The sequence below is a fragment of the Coturnix japonica genome, chromosome 1 (genome assembly GCF_054131305.1).
Source record: "Coturnix japonica strain WE chromosome 1, WE-NBRP24, whole genome shotgun sequence".
NCBI lineage: Eukaryota > Metazoa > Chordata > Aves > Galliformes > Phasianidae > Coturnix > Coturnix japonica.
In genome coordinates, this window is record NC_140663.1 from 126,788,389 (window position 1) to 126,811,426 (window position 23,038).

The following is a 23,038-nucleotide window of genomic DNA, read 5'->3' on the forward strand; positions in this document are numbered from 1 at the left end:
TCGATTCTCTATTTGTTTGCGATCACCGTTGAATTTGATTATGTTGAAGAACTTCTTGCATTAGCAAATTTTGTCTTTCTGTGCTTCATTTCCACTCTCAGCTCAGTTATGAATACACTGAATAGCTGAAGCCCTGCAGAAATCCCTTCTTTATTCCACCAGTTATGCCCCTCACTCCTCACAGAAAACCAATCACCCAAAGCAACTTTGTTTCCTACTTATACTTTTTTTAATACTACTAATCCACAAGTGGGCTTCCATTTTAACCCATAGGAGCTTAGTTTTCCCAAGAGCTTATTAGCTGCTACAGAATGCTGTTTGCAGAATATTAAGTGCAACTATGAGAAATTAAAACCCTTCTGGTTCTCCCCAACACTTTGCATATGCTCTGACCCACCACTTGCAAAGGAAATAGGCAGAGCAGAGAGGTAGTTATGCCCACCCAGGTAAATCCCCTGCCTCACATCCCATACTGCTTTCTGGCAATACAGCATTCAGCATCAGATTGGCAAATGAGCCACACTCTTTCCTGCTTGGGCCCAACACAGCATGTCATGGAACAGTGCAGAACATGGAAGCATTGAAGCTCCAGGCATCCACCTAAGGCAGTGCAGATGCAGACAGACTTACCTAACCTGGACCCAGGCAGAGCAGGACGAGACCCACTTTCCCAACTCAGATCCTTAAAGGCCCTACAAAGAATTGACACATGCACCCTGTGCACCAGAGTAACGCTGAACCCTTGCCTTAAATAAAAGGAAGCGAATGAGGAAACAGGACAGTCGATATGAGAGATCCAAGTAGAAAATGCATTTTTAACATTTCAGACTCCTTCTGGCACCATTTCTTCCTCCATGTAGCAAAGGAAAATTTCCTTTTATTTTTCTGAATGACTTGAGTTCTCTTGGTAATCAGCCCAGTAAGGCTTTATTATGTAAAGCATCTGGGATTTGAAACTGGGATTCATAAGCAGAGATGGCAGTATTCAGTTTCTGGCAACACCTCGCTCTTCCACAGGAACAAAATTGTTCCTAGATTCACAATCTGAAGGAATACAGAGGACTTCACATTGTATAAGCCTTTGCTTAAAATACACACAGGAAGGAAAAATACTGAAAGCTTTCTCTTAAAAACATGATCCTCCAGCATTCATACAAAGCTGGAGTGTGGGTAAGGTTCATAGAAGAACATGGGATAAAGAACCCGTTGATGTGTATGAGCTTTTAACAACGGTACTCCACCAGAATTATGCCTTGTTTACTAACATATTCATTTATTGAACCTCTATCTGCCTCAGTACTGGATCACAGTATTCTCCTGAAGAAGCTGGCAGCCCATGGCTTGGACAGGTACACTCTGCTTAGCAAAGAACTGTCTGGATAGCCCAGAGAACAGTGGTGAATGGAGTTAAATACAGTTGGCAACCGGTCACAAGCATCATTCCCCATGAGTTGCCATAGAGGCCTGTCCTGTTCAACATCTTTATTGATGACCTAGATGAAGGCATTGAGAGCACCCTCAGTGACTTTGCAGGTGACACCAAGTCGAGATGAAATGTCAGTATGCCTGGGAGTGGGAAGGTCCTTCGGAGGGTTCTAACAGGCTGGATCACTGGGCTGAGGCCAGTGGGAGGAAGTTCAACACACCCAAGTGTCGGATCCTTTGGCCACAACAATCCCACAGGCAATGTTACAGGCTTGGGGCAGACAGGCTGGAAGACTGTGTGAAGAAAAAGGGTCTGGGAGTGCTCATCCATGCTTGGCTGAACATGAGTCAGTGGTCTGCCCAGGTGACCAAGAAGGCCAACGGTATCCTGGCTTGTTTCAGAATCAGTGTTGCCAGCAGGAATGGGGAAGTGATTGTTTCTCTGTGCTCAGCTCTGTTCAGGTCTCATCATAAGCACTGTGATGAGTTCTGGGCCCCTCACTACAAGAAGGACACTGAGGCCTTGGAGCAAGTTGAGAGCAGGACAATGAAGCCATGAAGAGTCTGAAGCACAGGCCTTATGGGGAGCAGCTGAGAGAACTGGGACTGTTCAGTCTGGAGAAGAAGAAGCAAAAATTATTTTCTCCTGAAGAAAATCCTCCCAATATTTTTTAAAACTCAAATATTTTGAGGCTCAAAATCCTCCAAATCCTTGATTTGGTGCGTGTTCAGATTTGGAGTATTAAGAAAATCCAAATTTTACTACATGCCCTACTTCATAAAAATCACTATTTCAATAGAACAGGCCGTGCACATACAAGTTTATTAGCTCTGCCATTCAAGGGTCAGAGCTAATTTAAAATGTTCTCAGCAAATGACTGTAATGAGATGTGATATGGAGCTGTCACTTATAATTGTTAATTTCACATATAGCCAGTAATCTAAAAAGTGTTCAGAAGAAAAAAGGTAGGATATTTCCAGGACCATTCAATTTGATTCCACAGAATTAATTTGAAGTGCTTGCCCTTGAGGTACAGGCTGACAAGTTGCATCAGAGAGAAAGGACAGGGTAAAAGGATGTCAGCTTCGATTCTAAACTTCCTTTAGTAATGGAAGTATCCAAAACTTAGTCTGCCTTTTCCCCACTTTCACAGCTTTAAAAACATAGCATTCATTGGAGCTCTGGTGTCAAGGGAAGTGCTTCCCTTTATCAGAAAAGCCAGTAGTGCACTAGGCAGGGAAGGCACCCAGGACACGAGAAAGTCCTGTATATGAGAGGCCTGGCTGATCTCAGGCCCAAATGCCAGCACTAAATTTCAGGTCCTTTGCTTACCATTTCTCAAGTTCTTCAAGTTTTCTTTCTGCAAAGTTTCGCTGCCAGATTTCTTATCAGATCAGTTTCAATATGATAAAAATGACTTGCTCTTTCAGCTTACCAACACAGTGGCTCAGTGTAGTCATGTCATGTACTTCTAATGCAATTCAACCACTTGTGCTTACTTATCAGATCTAAGTACTACATCAAGGTTCAGATGTAGAATTACTGTTTCCCCAAACAACAATAGCTGAATGCCTTCAAAGACACTCACAGAACTCAGATATGCCAAACTATAATGCTATTTTTGATCCAATTCCAGACAGTTATTATTTACAATAATAATAATAAAAAAAAAATATCATGGAAACAAAACAAAACAAAAAAATCAGAAGCACATAAAGGAAATAAAGGGAAAAATACACAAGGCTGTCAGACACATAAGAGAAAGCACCTCATGTTATTTCATTGAACACAGTCATATATTTGTCATAACACAGAGTACTTAAACACAACTGCTGTCAGAACAGTAGGCCTCAGAGAGATTTCAAGGAACAAAAGAATTATTGTATCATTGCATTATTTAAAAGCTGTGATTGCAAAGGGCAGCACGTAGAGGAAACTCGAGGATGCCAGACAGCCTGCTCTGGAAAGCAGTAATATGTACGAAAGGGAAAGAGTTATTTTCTCTCCCTAGAGATGGCTCTGCATTAGCACCACTCTAGGAGCCATTTACTTCCTTCAAGACCTTGACTGACCCTTACAAGAAACAAACACGCACTGACAAAAAAGTCACCTCGGTATCCTTGGTCTTTAATACAGTTGGATCTGCCGCTGTTAGGAATGCCTTTGACAAAGGTAAAAAAAGTCATTAAGTAACTTCAATGGCAATGCTATTAGGGGAAAAAATAAGAGAAATGCATGAAAAAAAAAAACAAACCAACACCCCACCCTAATGCTTACAATGATGTTATCAAATACAGAAGTCAGATACCGTTTAACTATCCAAGACCTCTGAATTACACAATGTTATCTGTGAAAATGGTTACCTTATTTCATCTCTCTAAATACCCAGTTTCTCTTTGCTGCCACATGAAGCAAAGCGAATGGAGCATCCAGTTTTTAGCAGAAGTATGGGAAGAGAGCACAGACAGAAAGCTTTGAAAAAGTGGTAGTAGTTATTATATGGCTTGACTTTGATTTTCCTGCTTTCATGGTATTAGGCAGTGAGCTGATCAAGGAACTGCACTGCCTGCTTTGCAACAAAATAAATATTTTTGTAGTTATTTTTTAGCTTTATAAACGTCAACAAGGAAATGAAGCACAGGATTTGCAAGACAGATCATGAATAAAAGATGATAAACAAATAATTCTTATACAGTTTTCCTACCTGTGCTCCTGCCCTTTGCAATTAAAGCTAAAGACCATTTTCTCATGGAAAAGACAGTGCATCTACCCACTCCTTCTACCTCCCTGGTCCTCCAGAAGTCTTACTTTGTACAGAGAGCACACCAACAATTCTGTGGTAATATCAGCAACTTAGAGCACCCAAAGGAAATAGTAATAAAAGAAGACCCATGAATACTTCACTTCAAGTGAAGTGATGACACACTGGAGCAGATTGCCCAGGGAGGCTGTGGATGCCCCATCCCTGGAGGCATTCAAGGCCAGGCTGGATGTGGCTCTGGGCAGCCTGGTCTGGTGGCTGGCAACCCTGCACATAGTGGGGGGTTGAAACTAGATGTTAATTGCAGTTCCTTTCAACCCAGGCCTTTCTATGGCTCTATGATTCTAGAGAGATTTCTTCAAAAAGATATACCTCAGCCAAGACAGACAGCACTATCTGCTGGAGGTAGGAAACACAGCAAGGTCTTAGAGACTCATGAATACAAACAAGTCAATTACTGAATACAAAGGACATAATACCTAAGTTTACATATAATTTTACATGGGCACATGCCTTCTTCTAGAGAGAAAAATAGTTTTATTGGATACCATAGAAACTATTTTAGAATTGGAATCACTGCTAGATGTCTCTGTAATATTTGCCAAGCTACAGCCAATGTTTTGTCAACACGGGTTAAAAATCTTTCTTCCATACAGCACAGACTTCTTAGTACAGCACGTTACTTCTCCAGTACATTTGGAAAACCTTTTTACTAACAGAAAACAGTCACAGATATGACTTCTACCTCACATACCTGCAACTCAGTTACTCACATGAAGCCGCATTAAAGAATCCTGTCCAAAACAATTCTTATTTAATGATTGTTTAACATAACTTCTCTTTCGAGAAATACAATAGTGCAAATAAAAGTTTTAAATTCTTCCTGATATAATTACACAGACCACAATGTTGCGTGGATTTGTTTTTGGCTTGAACAGTTGAAGCTCATCACATGCACCACAGAAATATCCTAACACAATACATGAAATCATACTCCTGTTACAGCCAGAACAAAAATACTCTGAGAGAACGCATACATGGACCCCACACTGAATTTATTAAATATAATACAAACAAAGCCAGTGTCTTGCCAAAGTTGTATCATGAGGCAAATGTACCAGCAATTATTTTCAGCAGCACACTAATCACCAGAATCCCGCTAAGATTGCAACAATTTGCAGACAATAGCATTGAGCTTCAAAGGTTAGACTAAAACTAAGTGTGCAGAGGACTAGATGCTGTAGAATATATATACACACACACACAGTCCATGTTTACTTCTGTAAATACCAACCTTGCTTATTCTTCTGTCCAAAATCCAATGCATGAAGCCCATCTCCCTTGATTACGTGTTTGATGCAAGAGAAGCATACATGACGCAGCATTTGAGAAACAAATGTAGTAATAATGTCCAAGTGCACACATCAAACTCTTCTCAAATGCAGTAAAATGGACAGACTCAGTGCAGTGCATTTTGCTTTTGCAGTGAATTTGTTTCCAAGGAAACCAATAGCTGCAGATGTTTTCCCATGTAATTGCAAAAGAAAATTCAACAGCGTGATCACTTGTTTATTTAGTATTTTATTCATGCATTTATTCTATTCAATATCAAATTATTCTTCAGCCTCTGTTAGAAGACCAGAATTAATGTGTGGGCTTTTTTTTTTTCCCCTCTACATATAATCTTACTGAACAGGTGTTACTAAAGGAAATGCGCTACCTATAAGTCTCTTCCTCTATATCCTCTTTAAATGTCCAATAGTGATCAGCTTCCCTCAATCTTTATCTTTCAGTAAGAGCAAGCAAAAAACACCCCCCGTCATGGGTTTTCATTCTAAAAGGTGCTTGAACAACCTGGCAATACCCCAAGCTTCCAAGGAACAGCATCAACCCAAAGAGGCTGCAGGAATGCTAATTCTAACCATGTGGAATACATTTGCAAAATTGTACCATGCTATGGAGATATCACCATGGCCAACATGATTTAGGCTTCTTAGGATGAGAGTATAAAACATAAATATTAAGTAAAACCATAAGAGAGGTGCAGGCTAGAAAATCACTTTTGCTGCACAGGACATTAAAACTCACTACTACATACATCGCTCTCCTGTCATTTACGTAGAAGGTTCCCAAGCTGATATATATAAATGAAAAAAAACCTACAGACATTGCATCTTATGCAAATTTAGACCTCCTTTGTTCACATAAAATACTAGAATATTTACCATTCCTCCTCCTTCAGCCTTGGTGATTCAACAGCAACATCTACTGGACATGAAGGGGCAAGACATGATGTATTCGAAGAGATTAAAGAGCCAGACTCAGAAGCAGAAAATACTTACAGTGTCTATCTTTACATACTTTTATGTAGTTTTGCATAACCTGAGCTGAAAAAACTGAAGATTTACACATGAATTTGGTCTATAATTACCTCTCCAACAACAAAACAAACCCAGTAAGAAGGTGGATAAAAATAGCAGTGACTTACCATTGCCATCTGGAGACCAGATATTTTTATTACATCTTTGAGGGATATTAGATACGCAGTGCTAACAGAACCAGTGATGGGAATTTTGCCAGCAGAAGTGTGCAAACAACCTTCAAGTTCATGCAGCAAAGTTTATTAAATCCCCCTTTTGCTCTTTAAATCTCTTTTTCCTAGTCATTAAACATTTTCCCTGATTAAAAAGAATAAGTAAAAAGCAGTAACTAATAACTAGCCAGCTCAGACCTCAGATTGCACAAAAGTTCTTGAAAGCATCATGATTACACATGAACTTATTAAAAGCCAAAGACAAAGATCAACAAGGATTTTGGACTTGTGATTCCCAGCACTGGCCTTCTGTAATGGCATCCACTCATTCAAGCTAGGTATCTTCTTAACAGGAGCACAAGAAGATTTGAGGCTTTGTGGAAGACAAAACAATCTATATTTCTATTGAGGGTAGTGGTCACAGCACTGAAATTCAAGGAGTGTTTGGATAATGTTCAGAGACATAGGGTTTGAATTTTGGGTTTGCCTGTGTAGAGTCAGTATATGGTCCCTATAATACAGAAGTCCCTTCCAACATGGTATGTTCCATGAATGTGTAGGTCTCACATTCCTGTTGCCCACTCTGATCCAGTGATCAAGTCCTGCCTCTTGAGAAGCTGAGATACACACCAGGCATCTGTAGCAGCCCAAGTGGCTGACGAGCACAGCTCACACCAACCTTCTCAAGAGGGCAGCAGCTCTGGGAAAACTCAAAGATGTCAACCTGAAGTAGGTCAGCCCTTACCAGAAAGAACATCACAGGAATTACTAAGGAACTGGGGATCATCTCCTTGAACTTGAATGCCTGAATACCACCAAGGTTCTGCGAGCACCAGTACTGCTCCTTCCTGCACTCTGCTGAGCAGCATCCCCTTCTGAAGCACAGAGAACAAAACTCCCTGCTGGAGCCCTCCAGGATGCAAAAAAATAGGGGAATAACTTTCTCACTCAATGCAGGGCTGGTTGCACACACATTGTGATACTAGAATCCCATTTATAGCCTTCTTATGAAAATATATTTCATAGCAGTGGAAAGAGCAGGCACAGCCAACTTCTGTGAAATGAAGTGCTCCATACATTGTACCGCACTGCTGTTCAGAGCTGGAATTAGGCCAATGGACAGCAAATTTCTATGAAAAACATTAGGATGGTGTATATGTTCTACAACAAGAGGTGTTCCGCAAAATAAGTAATTATAGGGAGGACAAGAAAAAAGGAAACCCTAGCAGAAATGACACATGGTTTCTTTGGAAGCTTCACCTTTTAGACTGGTCTCCTTGGCAGCAGTTAATCCCAGATTATTTTCTGCTGCTGTTTTCTTACAAGGAAACAGAGTCCATCTATCATTTTCACTGTAGCTGTTCTACCCCAAGGTGATACCTCAGTGGAAGGCACACGTGCAACTGAGCTACCACATACACAGTAATTAGCAAAAATGCATTTCCCCAAATTAGCTTCTGCAAAAGAGGTCACGCCAATCTGATAGCAGTGAGTTTAAATCAGCCAATTCCAGATGCAATACCAATTCCATTTTCATCTCTCCATGCACAAAGATGCTTTGCAACTGTCAGTAGAAAATATATTAAGCCATTCAAAAGTTATTTTAGAAGATATTTTAAGACTACAGGCAACAGCTTAATTACATGCCAAAAATAATTTTAAAGAGCCACAGTTTTTCTAATGAAAACTAATGATCAACAAATAGGCTTAAACAGATCTGATAAGCTGAGATAAAAAATATAAAGCTGCTCACTGAGTAACTGAAATTGCATGTCCAAATTAAATAAATTCTTTTTAGCCTCTAGCAATTAAAATAAGCACCTCATCTTTAGCTAGAGGAAAAGTTCTCCTTTGACAGCTGGTCATTTAACCAATTATAGTTTAACTCTAAAACAGCCTAACACTCAACAGCCAAGAAACCCTGTCGTATCAGCATGCATCTATTCTGCAATTGATGCCACAGGATAATGTAAAACAGAGCTCTGTGGCACCTGTATATTTCCAACAGTAAGAGTGTTTCTACATATGTTACTTTTTGTACATAAACACTTGTAGTAGTCCCAACAAAATGCAGAAATATTCTTGAAAAAAAGAAAAAACTTACATGGTTTATCTCATCATTTTCCAGTATTTCTGTTATCAAACCACCCTCCTCTCTAGAGCTGACTTGACTTTTTAAACACCAGGAGATTTTGCACTGATTTAAGTCCACCAAATCTGTGTATGTATTTAATTATTTGCATCATAGAGACTTGAGTAATTCCTTGGAGCCAGAGGCAACAACTGAACCCCAAATCTCATCAGCATATTGCTAGAACAGAGGCAAAGCAATTCATTTCCATGACAAATGGTCCAGCTGGAAGCCAGATGATCAATTTAACTCATCACTTCTTCCTTAAACGTTTACAGGTGGTGCTGAGAGACATTAAAACAGCGTGTGAAACTTGTAGCTTGGATGGTTTCTACTGCACCCATGCAAGAACTAGAGTTTACATCCATAGCTGTAACCCCATATACCAAGCCCAGCACACTACCCACTGTTATGGAAGCACAGGAAGAACTTTAAACCCACCACATGACTGCCCCTCATAACACAGGAATCACATCCCTAAGATGTGTCTCAGGTCATACATTACCCTTTCAGAAGAATAAGTCGGTTTCTATCACAGAATTCATCTTTTTCTTGTGCAGGAATTATAATCAAGCAGATTTACAAAGATATCCACTGTCTACAGGTGCAGCAAAATGGGATTTACAGAATGCCTAAACAGATTAGAGACATCACACCTGACAAATTTCAATTATGCTTCTGCTTAGGCACTTTTCCTATTTCTTTGAGACTCACAAGGTACCAAAAGCACAAAGGTACTTAAGCTGGTGTCTAAACAGAACTGACAAAGCTCTCCTACTTCAATTTCAGCAAGCATTTAATACTTCTTTCAAACGGAGAATACCTGAAAAGTGAAGCATGATGGAAATCAAAAGAGAGAGGCATCACAAAAGCAATTAATTTCCATCATAAATGAAAAATGGCTGCTATATCTTTAAATAAAATGGCCATGTATTTCAAGTAGATCACAAACAAAAAGACATATATGGCTACCTAAAATTAATGTGTAGAAACCCAAGAAAAATGTATTTGGTTTTACTAGTTTAATAGTGATAGAAAATAATTTCACACCCCACTACACAGTAATAAAATGCCAGTACTCAAGAACACATCAACTTTGACATAGTCTAGATTTCTGACACAGGTGGAGCAATACATTTTGGTATAGGTGTGATTGAGCCAACAAGTGAAGGTGGCCCACTAGACATGCTACTTGCAAACAGGGAAGTGCTTGTGGCTGATGCAATGGTCAAACACTGATGACTGTCACTGTGCCCTAAGATGCATCAGGCCCAGCACTGCCGGCCAGGTGAGGAAAGCCACTGTCCTGCTCTGCTCTGCACTGCCGTGGCCTCACCTCCAGCACTAAGTGCAGGTTCAGGTACTACAATATAAGAACATAAAACCATTAAGAGAGTGTCAGCTGGAGGGCTACAAAGATGAAGGGTCTGTAGGGCAAGGTCTGCAAGGAGCAGCTGAAACCACTTGGTGTGCTCGGCACAGAGCTGAGCACACATACACATACATATTCTGAACACAACTGCTGACATTACCAAAATACCCCTCACTCTGGCTCATTTTCCATCTGGCAGTGTCTTTTTACACTAATAGAGCTTTTCTGCTCTGACTTCTTGAACGGAATGCTGCTAGATGAACAGGAATTTATTTTAATGTATTCCGTATTTGCTGTTATCCCCAAGAAGTAAGGAATTAAAGTAAGATGTTCCATATTAATTTAATTTAAGAGGCTGCCTCACCTGCACAGCTTAAGACTTAGACAAAAATCCTGACAAGATTCTAAGTGATTTTAATCAAGCTGGGATTTCCATGCTCTATTATTTAAATCAGCAGTGCAATACAGATGAAGTGTACCATGCCAGTGTTTTCCTTTCTGTGTTGTTAAAACATGTTTAAAGCTAATTGGAATAAACTGTCTCATTTTGATGAGTTTAATTCCTATGAACTTGCCAAATTCCTTCAATACAAACTCAGTTTTAGTAGGAAACAGGACTTTCAGCTAATAAACAATCATTTGCTCATATACACATGCTGAGACTGAGAGCAGCCATAGCACGGCCAGTAAAGAAACAGATCTATCAAGAGATTTGCTTATAAAAATGAGTTCAGCTGTAAGCAAATATCCTTGAAAACTAAGAAATATTAACTGTACTCACATAACACGTGCTACATCTTATTTGGATATACACCTCATATCAAACGTCTAGTGCCGAACAGACAGCTCAGCATGGACATAAAACTCCCATGGTAAGATCAAGCCAGCCCCTTAGTGACAACCCACTGCCACCAAGTAGACAGATAAAGGGCAGAACACTTTCTTAGCCAACAGTTACGGCAAAACCAGCTTTACATTCACAAATAAAAAGATAAATTCCAAGCTCCCCCTTCAGCATTATAGCAGATGCTAACAGTAGTCCCCAGCTCTATGCCACGTATCACTAAGTAGCTTGTGCATTACAGCTTAGGGACTCCCCACTAACCAGCTTAGGGACTCCCTAATATTTGAAGACAAGAAAGGTCACAGGCTATTTAGCATCTGCATGGACAGCTCCAGATGCTTGTAATGCCATCTTTATTCCACAGAAGATGTACCTATGTTAATCAGATTACAACATGATGTTGTCACTCAAGGGAAAGAAATGCATCTGCATACGGAAGTCTGACACAGAAGTTCCTGACTGCCCCACACATTTCCTTCTTAATTTGACTTTATTATTATTATTATTATGTAAACAACCTCAGTGACAATGTTTGGCTTGGTATTTATAGCCTCATTATCTACATATACCAGCCACCTGTATTAACCCAGCTTATACGTAATCCTTTGAGAAAGCTTTCCATCATGTAGCGACTTGTGGTATGTTGTAACGCACACAACATTGCACACAACCTTGACAATGAAAATAAAATACCAATTAGATACTGCATCTGACAGAGTCTTTAAGAATATAAACAGCTCCATGAATCAAGGAGCTTTCCAAATACATTGCATAAACAGAGGATGCGTCCCCAAAACCACACTGGTTTAACTTGCCACTCTTGAATGCCAATAGATGAAGCTTCTAAGTTGCCATTTTAAATCTCTTTAGTTAAGCCTTTTTAAAGTCTGAATTTGTAGACATCAAGGAATAGAATTAATTTAGGAAGGACCACTGCAGTGCTTACGTATGCAAAACAACGCAATTTGTGATTTTGAGATACTACCAAATTCATTTATTTCCAAGAGCAAGTAAATGTAACAGATGAGCATTTCAAGTGCCTGTGAATACAGCAGCTGATGATCTGTTTTACAGCACGTTTACAATTGTTAGAATTGGCACATCACATATTCATTCAGCTGTCTTTTCAGCTGCCATTTAATTTCTTACATAAAAATCCTCATAATTGACTAAAATGGTGAAATGACACCCATTATAACTTAAAATGTTAAGTATATATACACACACATATATACATATATATATATACACACACACACACACATATACATATACTTTCACTTCATTATGTCCATTTCTCCATTCTCCACGTTCTCCTACCTCTTCTGAAGAGTGAGAAAGATGTATTTATTATGCCACACAAATTGAAACAAGGCAACACAACTCAGCTGGACATTGCCCTGCTTCCTTCTTGGTTACATTCTACTTGAAGCTGCGTTTTGGATGTTTCCTCACCTACAGTTCCCAAGCTTTTAAGTCATCCAAGATGCAGAACATTCTCAAGCAAAAATGCATAAATTCACGGGCACAAGGAAGACCCGCTCTTAATCATAAAGTAGAATCATAGAATCACCAATGTTGGAAAAGACCTAAAAGATCATCCAGTCCAGCCTATTACCAATAGCTCCCACTAAACCATGTCCCTCAACACAACATCCAGTCTTTCCTTGAACGCTTCTAACACTTTCTTTGAACCCTCCTAACTTCTAGGAAAACACTGTAGTAGAAATACTGCTGTTAATATAGCATCAATAGCATAGCAGATGAGTTCCTGGAGAGGGAACAAAGGCATTAAAACTTCATCAGTGGCAACATGTTGCTTAACTTGGAAGAGCTGCAAAATCCTCTCCATACTACAGTATTATCAGGCTGCAAGAGATGCTGAAACCTCTCTCATTGACTTACAGTCTGTTTTAGAGAACATGTTGTAATCTAGATAAACTCTTATGATATCCACAGAAGTTCTATTTTGTCAGCTTCTGATGAACTCTGGAATTTCTGAGATTTAGGGGTTTTCTTTGTTTCTCTCAAAAGAAACATACCCAGGCTGAGACCTCATTAGTACAAGAATAAAATGAATATTCTAGTAACTGCTCCCTGCTAAGCTACAGCAGAACATGAATAACTTTCTTCTGTAGTTGCATTAGTATTGTTAGCCTATTCAGGCTAAAAGAACCATTTTCTTTCCCCCCTCCTCCCTTTGCTGTTACTGCAAAGGAGTCATAGCCTGCCTTGTAATCATATATTGAATGCAAAACTGCATTTCAGTTGACTTCACCTGTCTGGTTTTGGATCATATTTCTAGCTAACGAGGTTTGCATGAATACCTGCAGATATTTTGCAGTGACTTAGGAGGCTTATATATGTAACTTAATAAAACCAAAGGAATATGTATTAATAAAGACCACTCACTATCCATTAGAAAAGTTTATCACATTATAGCATTGTAGTCCATCTACATCAGTATCAAGGCAAAGATCTGTAACAATTTCCTATATGAGTAAATGTAAGATCACATGGCAGGGGAAAAAATGAGTTCTTAATCCCTGTCACTGCATACCAGCACTCACTACATTTTTCTCCTGCTTATGGACCAGGGCAACAAAAATACTATGAAGTATGGAGCTATTTTTTTCTTGCTTCTCTGAGCAGTTTCTCCAGAGCACAGTTTTAAAACAGTAGGAAGGTAGGTCAGGTTTCTCTGGGATGACTATTTTTTGCTAATCAATTAATTTATGCAATTATTTTAATTTCTTAAGGCAAGCATCAATACTCATGAGTAAAAGCCCTCACTCCTTGCTGACTGCCTCAGGATATCTGTTTTTGTTGCAACACCACCCTCCCCCAAGCCAATAGTTGGGTTTATTTGGGTTCCCTTCCCTATACTCTGTGCTTGTGATGAGACACCAGTGCTAGAATTCCCAAAGCCATCACTCCTTCCCCTAATACAGCCTGGCAGCCAGCGGGACCATTTCCAAAGCACACCACATTTGTCCCTCACCTGCTGTGCTTTCCGGCACCTCCTGCTTGTCTCGCACAAGCTGCATGATGTCTGACACCACAACCTGGTGGTTCGTGTCTTCTTCTTTCTCCTCATTAGACTGATTGGCTGTTGCAAAACAGTTACAGCTTCCAGTTTCTCTACACGGGACCAGCCTCCAATACCAATAGTCAGACATGAAAAGGCTCTGCGGCGGTTTCTGTAAATCAAAGAACAGACAGAAAATTATTTGCTGCCAAATCTCGCTCACAAACACACACAAAACCCCCATAATCTGAAAAGAAAACCCTCAAGTAGAGCCAAGATCAACAGTTACAAACAGATTACTGATACCTTTGGTTTCATCTAAATCCATGCAGTTTGTAATAGCCACCTATGGCATCGCATGCAATTCACAGCAGCCATCCACGGAAGAGTATCCAAAATACTAACGTCAGAAGTCCCCTGTAGCTTTTTATAATAGTTATATTGTAAGTCAGTGAGCCCCTCACATACACAAGAACCAATATACAAATACCATATTTCATGTAGTCTTAGTATCAACTGCATGATGGCAAAAATGAGCGATGTCACTCAGTATTTTCAGAAGGCTGAGTCAATATTTGGAAAGCCAATTGAAGCAGGTGAAAGAGCACCCCAGAGTGTGAGCTGGCAAAAAGCAAATGAACGCAAGGATTAAAACATGACAGAATGCTTCCTGCGCTATGGGAAGCTGAACTTGCTGGGAGAAGCTTTAATAAGCACATGAACTGAAGGAAACATTGATGATGGGAGAGTGGAAGGGGGAACCAATAATGCAGAGCAGTCAGGTTTGGCTATGACTTGGTGCCCAGGGCCCTTGAGCTTTCCTTCCTGAGCAGGGGGACAGGAGCACCCTTAACCCCCCTGGTGCCTGAAGCACCAAGCCCAACACATTTCTTGGTGTAAATGTAATGCTTTCTGGATAAGGAAGCACTTCACAATGTCCACGTGTTCTAAAACCCAGTGCTTCCAACGTAGCTGTATCTGCTTCAGTAAATCCTACATTACATTTAAAGGTGACAGCTGCAGAGATCTGAAGAAAGTAAACCCCATTAAAAAATTAACTTGATGTAAAAGAGATATCAGCTTAACAAACAAACAAACAAGCAAAAGTCAATCCCATGTTATTTAGCAGCAGGTCTCCCAGGAATTACGTCAGGAGCGTTTAGCATCTCTACCTCTTATTCCAGTTCTTCAACAGAAGAGAGGATTTCCTGTTGAAACACTGTGCTTGAAATATCACAGCAAGGTGAATCTTCTCATCAGATTAAAGATAGCAACTTCACTTTATTTTTAGCCAGCGGTACAGTTCCTACAATTTTCCCTTTTCCTGTTTCCAGACTTCTGAGGCTTCGCCACATTTGTCACTGCTCTGGAAATGCAGCTGCATCAACGAGCTCCAGTTATTCTGCAGCTGCCCATCCTCCCATGCCCAGCACACACATCCCCATTGTCACGCAGGTAGCAGAAACCTGTTTGCCTTCAGTACAGCTGCACTCACACACACGCTGCTCATAAGTAACAGTATTTACTTTTAAGCCGCATCTACCTCTGCGAGTGTTTGATGTGCAACTGGGCAACACGTGCACACACAGCTTAACAGAGCAGCGCCTCTGTTTTAATGAAAGAAACACTTCACAGCACTTCAACAGATCTTTCAGTTGCGAGGCATTTCTTTCAATTACCTTTCAGGCATTAAACAAATAGATATACTTTTTTTTCCTCCTTCATAGAATCATAGAATTACCCAGGTTGGAAAAGACCTTGAAGACCATCAAGTCCAACCACAGCCTAACCAGTACCCTAACTCTAAAAACCCTACACTAAATCATGTCCCTAAATACCACATCCAAACAGCTCTTAAACGCAACCAGGGATGGCAATTCAACCACCTCCCTGGGGAGCCTATTCCAGTACCTAACTACAGTCCCTTAGAAAAGTTTAAAGTTTCTGGTCTTGATTTCTCCTTTTCTCACCGCTCCCCCCTCCCTCCCCCCCAAAAAGGAGGAGGGAACAGGGAATCTGCTCCAAAAAAGTAAAAATTGCAGAGGGTTGCACAGGATTTTCCCCCAGCTCTTACTAAAGGTTAAGCTGAAATGCAGCTGGATCTATGCTTCAGTAATCAGCAAATTACTCTCAGAATAAAGTTTTAATTTATTGCCTTTCCTCAAGGAATGCAAGCTCCTAAAGATCACCAGAAATAATTCTATCCAAACACGCAACTAGAGACACACATTTCTGACCTTAATTCTACTTTAATTAAGTTTCCTGACCCACTCCTCTTCTTTATTTTGATTTTAAGAGCAGTAACGTGAACTCACTTTTTGAGCCAGCAGCCCAGGGAAAAAAAAACCCTGGGAAATAGAGGAAAGGGCTAAGACATAATCACTACATCCATTCTTCATACTTTTCATGAAGAGAGGTGGCTCACAGGGACATCCACAAGACTGACCTGAGCGAGGCAGCCTAGAAGTTGGAAAACATCTAAGGAGGGGGAAGCAAACAATCAAACCTTATCTTTTGTCCTTAAAGCTAACACAAAATGTTCCAAGTAGTCACGGCTTCCTTGACAGATGAACTGCAGCGATCCAAGGGGATGTGATTCTGCAGACACAAGTTTTTGTGATTTCAAAACATCTCGAGATAAACTAATGCCCACAACCAGACTGATGTAACAAGGGAAACAACAAAAGGAAGCAAAAAAAAACTCCACTATTTGATACGTGCTACCAAACGTCAGCTTTACAAACTAAAACCAATACTTTTCTTGATCAGAGCAGATTCCCCGCCCCTGCTTTGGGGCATGGGGGGCAAGAAGAGGAAAAGTTTGAGACCAGAAACTTTTAACAGTCCTAAGTTTTTTTTGTCAAGTTTTCTTGATTCAGAGTACAGATACCAGAGTTGGTTAAATACCCAAGGAAAAGCACAGGCAGAATCTAGATCTACTTGGCAGAGCCTGAAGGCTTTGCTGGGCTGCACTGGCCCTGTTTCAACCAAGAGCACAACCTGCATTTAAGTTCAGCCCAGGGCTGAGCTTTTGCCTCAGACTGGATATCAAGAAAAGTTCCATCACTATAGGATAGTGGGCATGGAACAGACTCCCCACGGCAGTGGTCACAGCCCCAAGCTGCTGGAGTCCAAGAATCATCTGGACAACACTCTCACACATCTGGTCCAGCTTTTGGGTGGTCCTGTGTGGAGGCAGGAGTTGGATTTTATGATCCTTTTGGGTCCCTTCCAACTCTGGGAGTTCTATAATTCTAATGATTACAATCTAGGAGTGGCTTTCTAGAGCCCTGATCCCAAGGCAGACCTCAGATCTGTGCTGCAGCCCTGCTTTCAGACCCAGCTCTGTATTCTGATGCTCCTCACCATGGACCTGGACCTTCACTCACCATATGCCTGAGAGTGCTGGTGGAGCTTGTTCCCTACACTCTGTTCTCACACTCAGCCCCTGCGAGCAGCGCCCTGGCTAGCAAGGTCTGTGCAGGGCCACTAATCCAGTAACATGCAATAATAAGAAATAATACGAGGGAGCATTCCACATTATCTCTTAAGAGGTAAAGGCTTTCCTCAATCATTGCCCATTAAGTTCATAAAACAGTAACAATTTTAGAAAGCAAGAGTCTTTGAATTTCAATTGCTCTGCACTCACACACTTCAACTGATTCGGTTCCCATCCGAAATCGCCTTTTAACTCAAGAGCAACATTGCAAAGGGAGTAGTTAATAATTACCTTCAAAAGTAGACCAGTTACTTAGGGTATCCAGCTGTCTCACCGATTTGCCTCCATATTCTGCAACCATGACCCTGTACAGCCGTATTGGCTGAGGCTGAAAAGTCATGTGATGGACCAGGAGTTCATCAGTGTGCTGTGTAGGTTTGTGCAGGAAAACTGGGCTGAATGAGTCCCCAGAGCCTGGATAGTTTTATCCAAGACTTCTTTCTTTTCACAGAATCACAGAATTGTAGGGGTTGGAAGGGACCTCTAGAGATCATGGAGTCCAACCCCCCTGCCAAAGCAGGCTCCCTACACCACGTCACACAGGTAGGCGTCCAGGCAGGTCTTGAATATCTCCAGAGAAGGAGACTCCACCACCTCCCTGGGCAGCCTGTTCCAGTGCTCCGTCACCCTCACTGTAAAGAAGTTCTTCTGCACATTTGTGCGGAACTTCCTATGCTGTACTTTCATCCCATTACCCCTAGTCCTATCCCGACGCACTACTGAAAAGAGACCAGCCTCACCACTATGGCTCCCATACCTCAAGTATTTATAAACCTGGATCAAGTCCCCTCTCAGCCTTCTTTTCTCAAGGCTAAACAGACCCAGTTCACTTAGTCTCTCCTCACAGGGTAAATGCTCCAGGCCCTTCACCATCTTAGTGGCCCTCCGCTGGACTCTTTCCAAGAGATCCCTATCTTTTTTTTACTGGGGAGCCCAGAACTGGACACAGTATTCCAGATAAATGGATTTAAAGACGTGGAATGGATTTAAACACGTGGAATGGTACTTACACCCGTACTGTAATGTTCTGATGAGAATGTTATTTTTAGTTAATGAATCTGGGCTGCTGCGTTCTCTACAGTTTCTGTGCTTTGCAGGACTGGCTCTGTTCTTCTCATTGCACAATGCATGGGGAAACTGCTAAACACATGGGGTACACACAGGTGATAGATAGCCTAGATGCCTCCTACTAAATTCAGACATCAGACAGAGATGTCTAAGAACCCACTTGGGAGGTGAACAAGATAATCTCCAGAGGTCCTTTCCAATCCCTGTGATTCTGTGACACTTCAAAAGTCACTGGAGGAAAAAAAAAAAAAAAGTGCATTTCCCAAGGCTCATCAGCCCTTCCCACTCAGAGCATTGAGGACTCATATATAAATGGGTCTTTTCATCACCTAAACTCAGATTTGTCCACGTTACCCACACTCAGTAGCGTGCCATGAAGAACAGATCACATAATAAAAACAGTGAAGACTTGGATGTTATTAATGCCTATTTAACTGCTCAAGTTCTGCCTATGGAAATACTGTATTTCTACACTCTTACCATTCCTCAATCCTTTCACATTCTGTTCAGAGAAGAATAAAGCAATAACAACGAACCCCCAGATGCGCTCATCTCTATCTCTAGGGCATGCAGAATACCCTCACATGTATCAAAAATGTAATCAATTTCAAGATTACATTTCTTCCTCATTTGGAGCTTTGCTCTGATCAACATTTAACTTGAGCACTAAGTGGTCCTTCAAGACAAATGTTCTCATTTTTTATTTAAAACTCTTCCACAAAGCATTAGAAATCATCAACGGACTTCCATAGGAAATGCTAATTTCTAACAAACTACAAGACTGCTTAGCAAGGGCTAAACTGAGGCCTCTTCAAGAGAAAAATCAAATGGCTTTAATAAGAGAAATGCTTTCTTATTTGTTCAATCTTTCATCTTACAGACAGAAATTACCCTTTTGAGGAACACTCACGCGTTTAACTGCAATTCCCTCAGCTGTCTTCCTGCCTCCTTCTGGGGTAGCTGTATAAGAAAATGTGATCTCTTGCTATTTAATTCAGAATTGTGCATTGCATTTAAGACATCTAAGAGAAAGAAAAGAAACATATACCACATAGCATCGTCAAGTCCTCCCGAGCCTTAAGCAACCTTCCCTACAGCAATCTGCAAGTATGTGTGCAAGAGTAACAACAAGCAAAGAGTCAAATTCTGCTCCCTTTCTCAAGCTACAGGCTCCAGAAGGCACCACCAATCTGGCCACAGTCCCTCAGAGCAGAGTGTGAGGGTGAGGTAAGAGCTCCTTGAAACTATGTTAGGCTGCGGTTGGACTTGATGATCTTCAAGGTCTTTTCCAACCTGGGTAATTCTATGATTCTATGAAACAAAGTATGGACAAAAGTCAGAATGTCCTCCTCCTCCTTGCCCACCAGCTGCAAGCATCCTTCCATGACCTACATCTCAAATGCTTTACCAGTCTGGACCAGCCACAAAAAGCACTTCCACTTCTGGTTGAAAAGAACAAAACGAAGGGCCTCAAGTTTCATGCAGCAGCAGATTTGTCTCTTTTGTACAAAACTCAGCATCTAACGGTGGATGACAAACAGTTGCTACTTTTGGAGAACATTGAGAAAGGCATCATATTATAGAGTTCTAGTTGCCTAGAGATCACTATTAGCAAAACCATGTTTTCCCAAGACTTTAAGACTCCCACCAAACCACCTACGTCCCTGAAAACTGAGCTTTCAGAATGAGGCACCTAAATTTCTCCTCCTCCTGCCCCCTCATCACTCTGCAAAATTCCCATTCCCACTCATTTCTCATTCCACCCATTAGGGATAATCACACCAGCCTGAATGCTGCGTTCTTTGGTCTTGACGCCTCAAGACAACGGAACAGAGAGCAGTTGACGTCTCTTTAGAACTGCTCATAGTCCGTATCTGGTTTCACTTGGATCATATTTCAGAGATTTTTCCTCAGAGCCTCAGAGAATGACAGGCCCTGTTTCATTTTTAAAATAAACCTGAAATACAATAGAAGCTGACAGCTCTACACAGCGTTTTGTGGAGAATGAGATGGCTCAGTGCTTGACCCCGTACTTTAAACACTGACAAACCTCCCCTTATTCAAGCTGTCTTCCTGATACACCTGAGCTCCCAGCTCACCAGCGCATTACCCCTCTGTGTGCAAAGCCTCAATAAGATGCTGCCATCAGCATGAAGCCATTCTATGCAGGCAGGTGTTTAGTTCAGAGATGCCCACAGCCAAGAACACAAACCCTAGCTACCAGCTAACTGTTGAAATGAACAACATAGATGCTGTTTTCTGAAGGTCAGTAGATACGCGGCATGTTCTGTTTATTTATTATTTATTATGGAAACCAGCACTGGAGTATCAGCATTTGGAACATCAGAGACCTCCCTGTGGATGAAGCCCCTGGGAAAGACATCTCAGTGACCGCACAGCAACGGCTCTCTCTCCCATTACAGCATGCTGTGCTTCCCTCTGCTCACAGGGCATGGGCTCTGGGGACAGCCCGGGTCACCTCGCCCCACAGACCTGCTGACAAACATACAAAGGGTGTCCGTTTTCAAAGGGCTCACAGAACATCTACTGCAGAGAGAGTCCCTTCTTTTCTTCCTTGTGCCCAAACTCAGTCTGTCAGAGGCCAAAAATATTTTGAAATAACACATAAAAAATAATCTCTCAAGACTCGTAGCTACAGCATTCATTCTTTGGCCATAACACAGCCAGGAAAGCAGGATGGCCAAGCTGTGCTGAGAATGAGAAGCCTTTCCTGCAGGGATGCAGAGCGCTGCCACCATCCCTCGCCTGCACAGTTTGTGCAACAAGACAAAGGAGACCCTTCAGGAAAGGGGCAGCGAGCTTCCCCCTGGTCCATGTGGGATTCAATTTAATTTAACCACACTGAGTACTTCCTAATGAGGTTCTTATAGATTTACCCCGCAGAGCAATTTTGTTAGAAATGGCAATTGACAACAACTTTCAACTTCAAAGGAGCACTGACTTAGAAGTTTCAAGTAAACGCGTGTCTTATGATGATTTAAACTGAGGGCTGTTTGAAACCTCCCGCAAAGCCTCAGCAGTGAATGCTGCTGCTCACCTTCCTGATTGACTTTAACAGTACAGAATGGATTGGGTTGGCAGGGACCTCAAACATCATCTAGATCCAACCCCTGCCGTGGGCAGGGCTGCCCCCCACCAGCTCAGCTGCCCAGGCCCCCATCCAACCTGGCCTTGAGCACCTCCAGGGATGGGGCAACCACAGCTTCTCTGGGCAGCTGCGCCGGCTTTGACACGAACACGCACACAACAGCGCTCTTCTGGGTGACTTCTGTAACTACTTTAGTATAGTCCTGAATCAGTGGAACGTGTAACTCCTGGAAACCATCCGAAACGCACAGATTTCAAAGTCCACCAGAAAAAACTAACAGGAGTGGTGTGGATGCTGCCCAGATGACCCTACCGAGGAGATGAAGGCAGAGAAGGGGCTGTATGGCAGCTGCCCGTCCCTGTGTGTTTGGTGGCTTCTCATTTGCTCTCTGAACCTTTGCTCAGACCCCCTGTCTCTCCGAGACCAAATCACTTCTAAAACCAAACAGAAGGTTTGCCAGCACAAAGCCTATCAGCAAGCGTGTCGAGATACGAGTTTCACAGCAGAAAAACCCAACAACAACAAAACAAAAACCACAGGTTTTCAGCTAAAAACACCTTTAATCAGATCTTCCTTTTTGGCTTTCAGATGGCAAAACCCTTGAGCTTTTTTCCTCTTGGAGATACAAAAAAAGACACAGAAGTCAGGAAAACAAGCAAACAAAACAAAACAAAAACAGCAACCCAACAAGTCAACACGGCTGCCTCATTTATTTCTATAGCCCAGCGCCGACCGACCGCAAGCCCAAGCGGCAGGGCGGTAGGAGCATCCCGCTTCCAGCGCCTTCACAGCAGCCCCGCAGCAGCGGAGCGCTTTGTCTCCCGCTGCGGGACGCCGAACCCGACCTCCAGCGCAAGCCCCGCTCGGGGAACCGGAGGGCAGCGCGGCGGGACAGCCCCAGCCATCCACCCCGGAGAGAAGGGATGCCACCCTGCAGTTTCCCTACGGCTGGTCGGCAGGTTGCCGGGCTCGCCTTTATTCCGCTCCCCACCATCCGAACCCGCGACCACCGAAACCGAGAGGGGAACGAGAGAAAAGAGCGGCATCCCGCAGCCGAGTAGCCCCGGTTCCGATGTCCCTCAGCCCCGCCCCGGCCCACCCCCGCCCCCGGCAAGATGTCGGCGCTGCCCGGCTGCACTCACCTCTCGCCCTGCCCGGGACCAGGTGGCCACCGACCGCTTCGCAGCCCGACTGGGGCAGCGCCTCCCCCCGGGGCCGGCTGAGAGCGGGGAGGTGCCGCGGGGCCCCGCCCGCAGTGAGGTGGATG

The 23,038-nt window shown here is 42.2% G+C and overlaps 1 protein-coding gene across 13 annotated transcripts in view; it reads right to left on the minus strand.

Annotated features, from left to right (window-relative positions):
* The window catches only part of MCF2L (MCF.2 cell line derived transforming sequence like), a 141,796-nt gene extending 118,758 nt beyond the window's left edge, over window positions 1-23,038 (minus strand). For 5 of the 13 annotated variants that reach the window (XM_085534671.1, XM_085534664.1, XM_085534658.1 and 2 more), the window contains exons 1-2: window positions 22,914-23,038; window positions 14,069-14,267 (exon numbers count right to left, since the gene is read on the minus strand). In XM_085534671.1, coding sequence (XP_085390797.1) covers window positions 14,069-14,246 — 178 coding nt within the window. In that variant the 5' untranslated portion in view covers window positions 14,247-14,267; window positions 22,914-23,038. Of the gene's footprint in view, window positions 1-5,481; window positions 8,982-14,068; window positions 14,268-22,913 lie in introns of those variants that run through there. The other 8 variants (XM_085534717.1, XM_085534684.1, XM_085534663.1 and 5 more) reach the window with 3 other exon arrangements.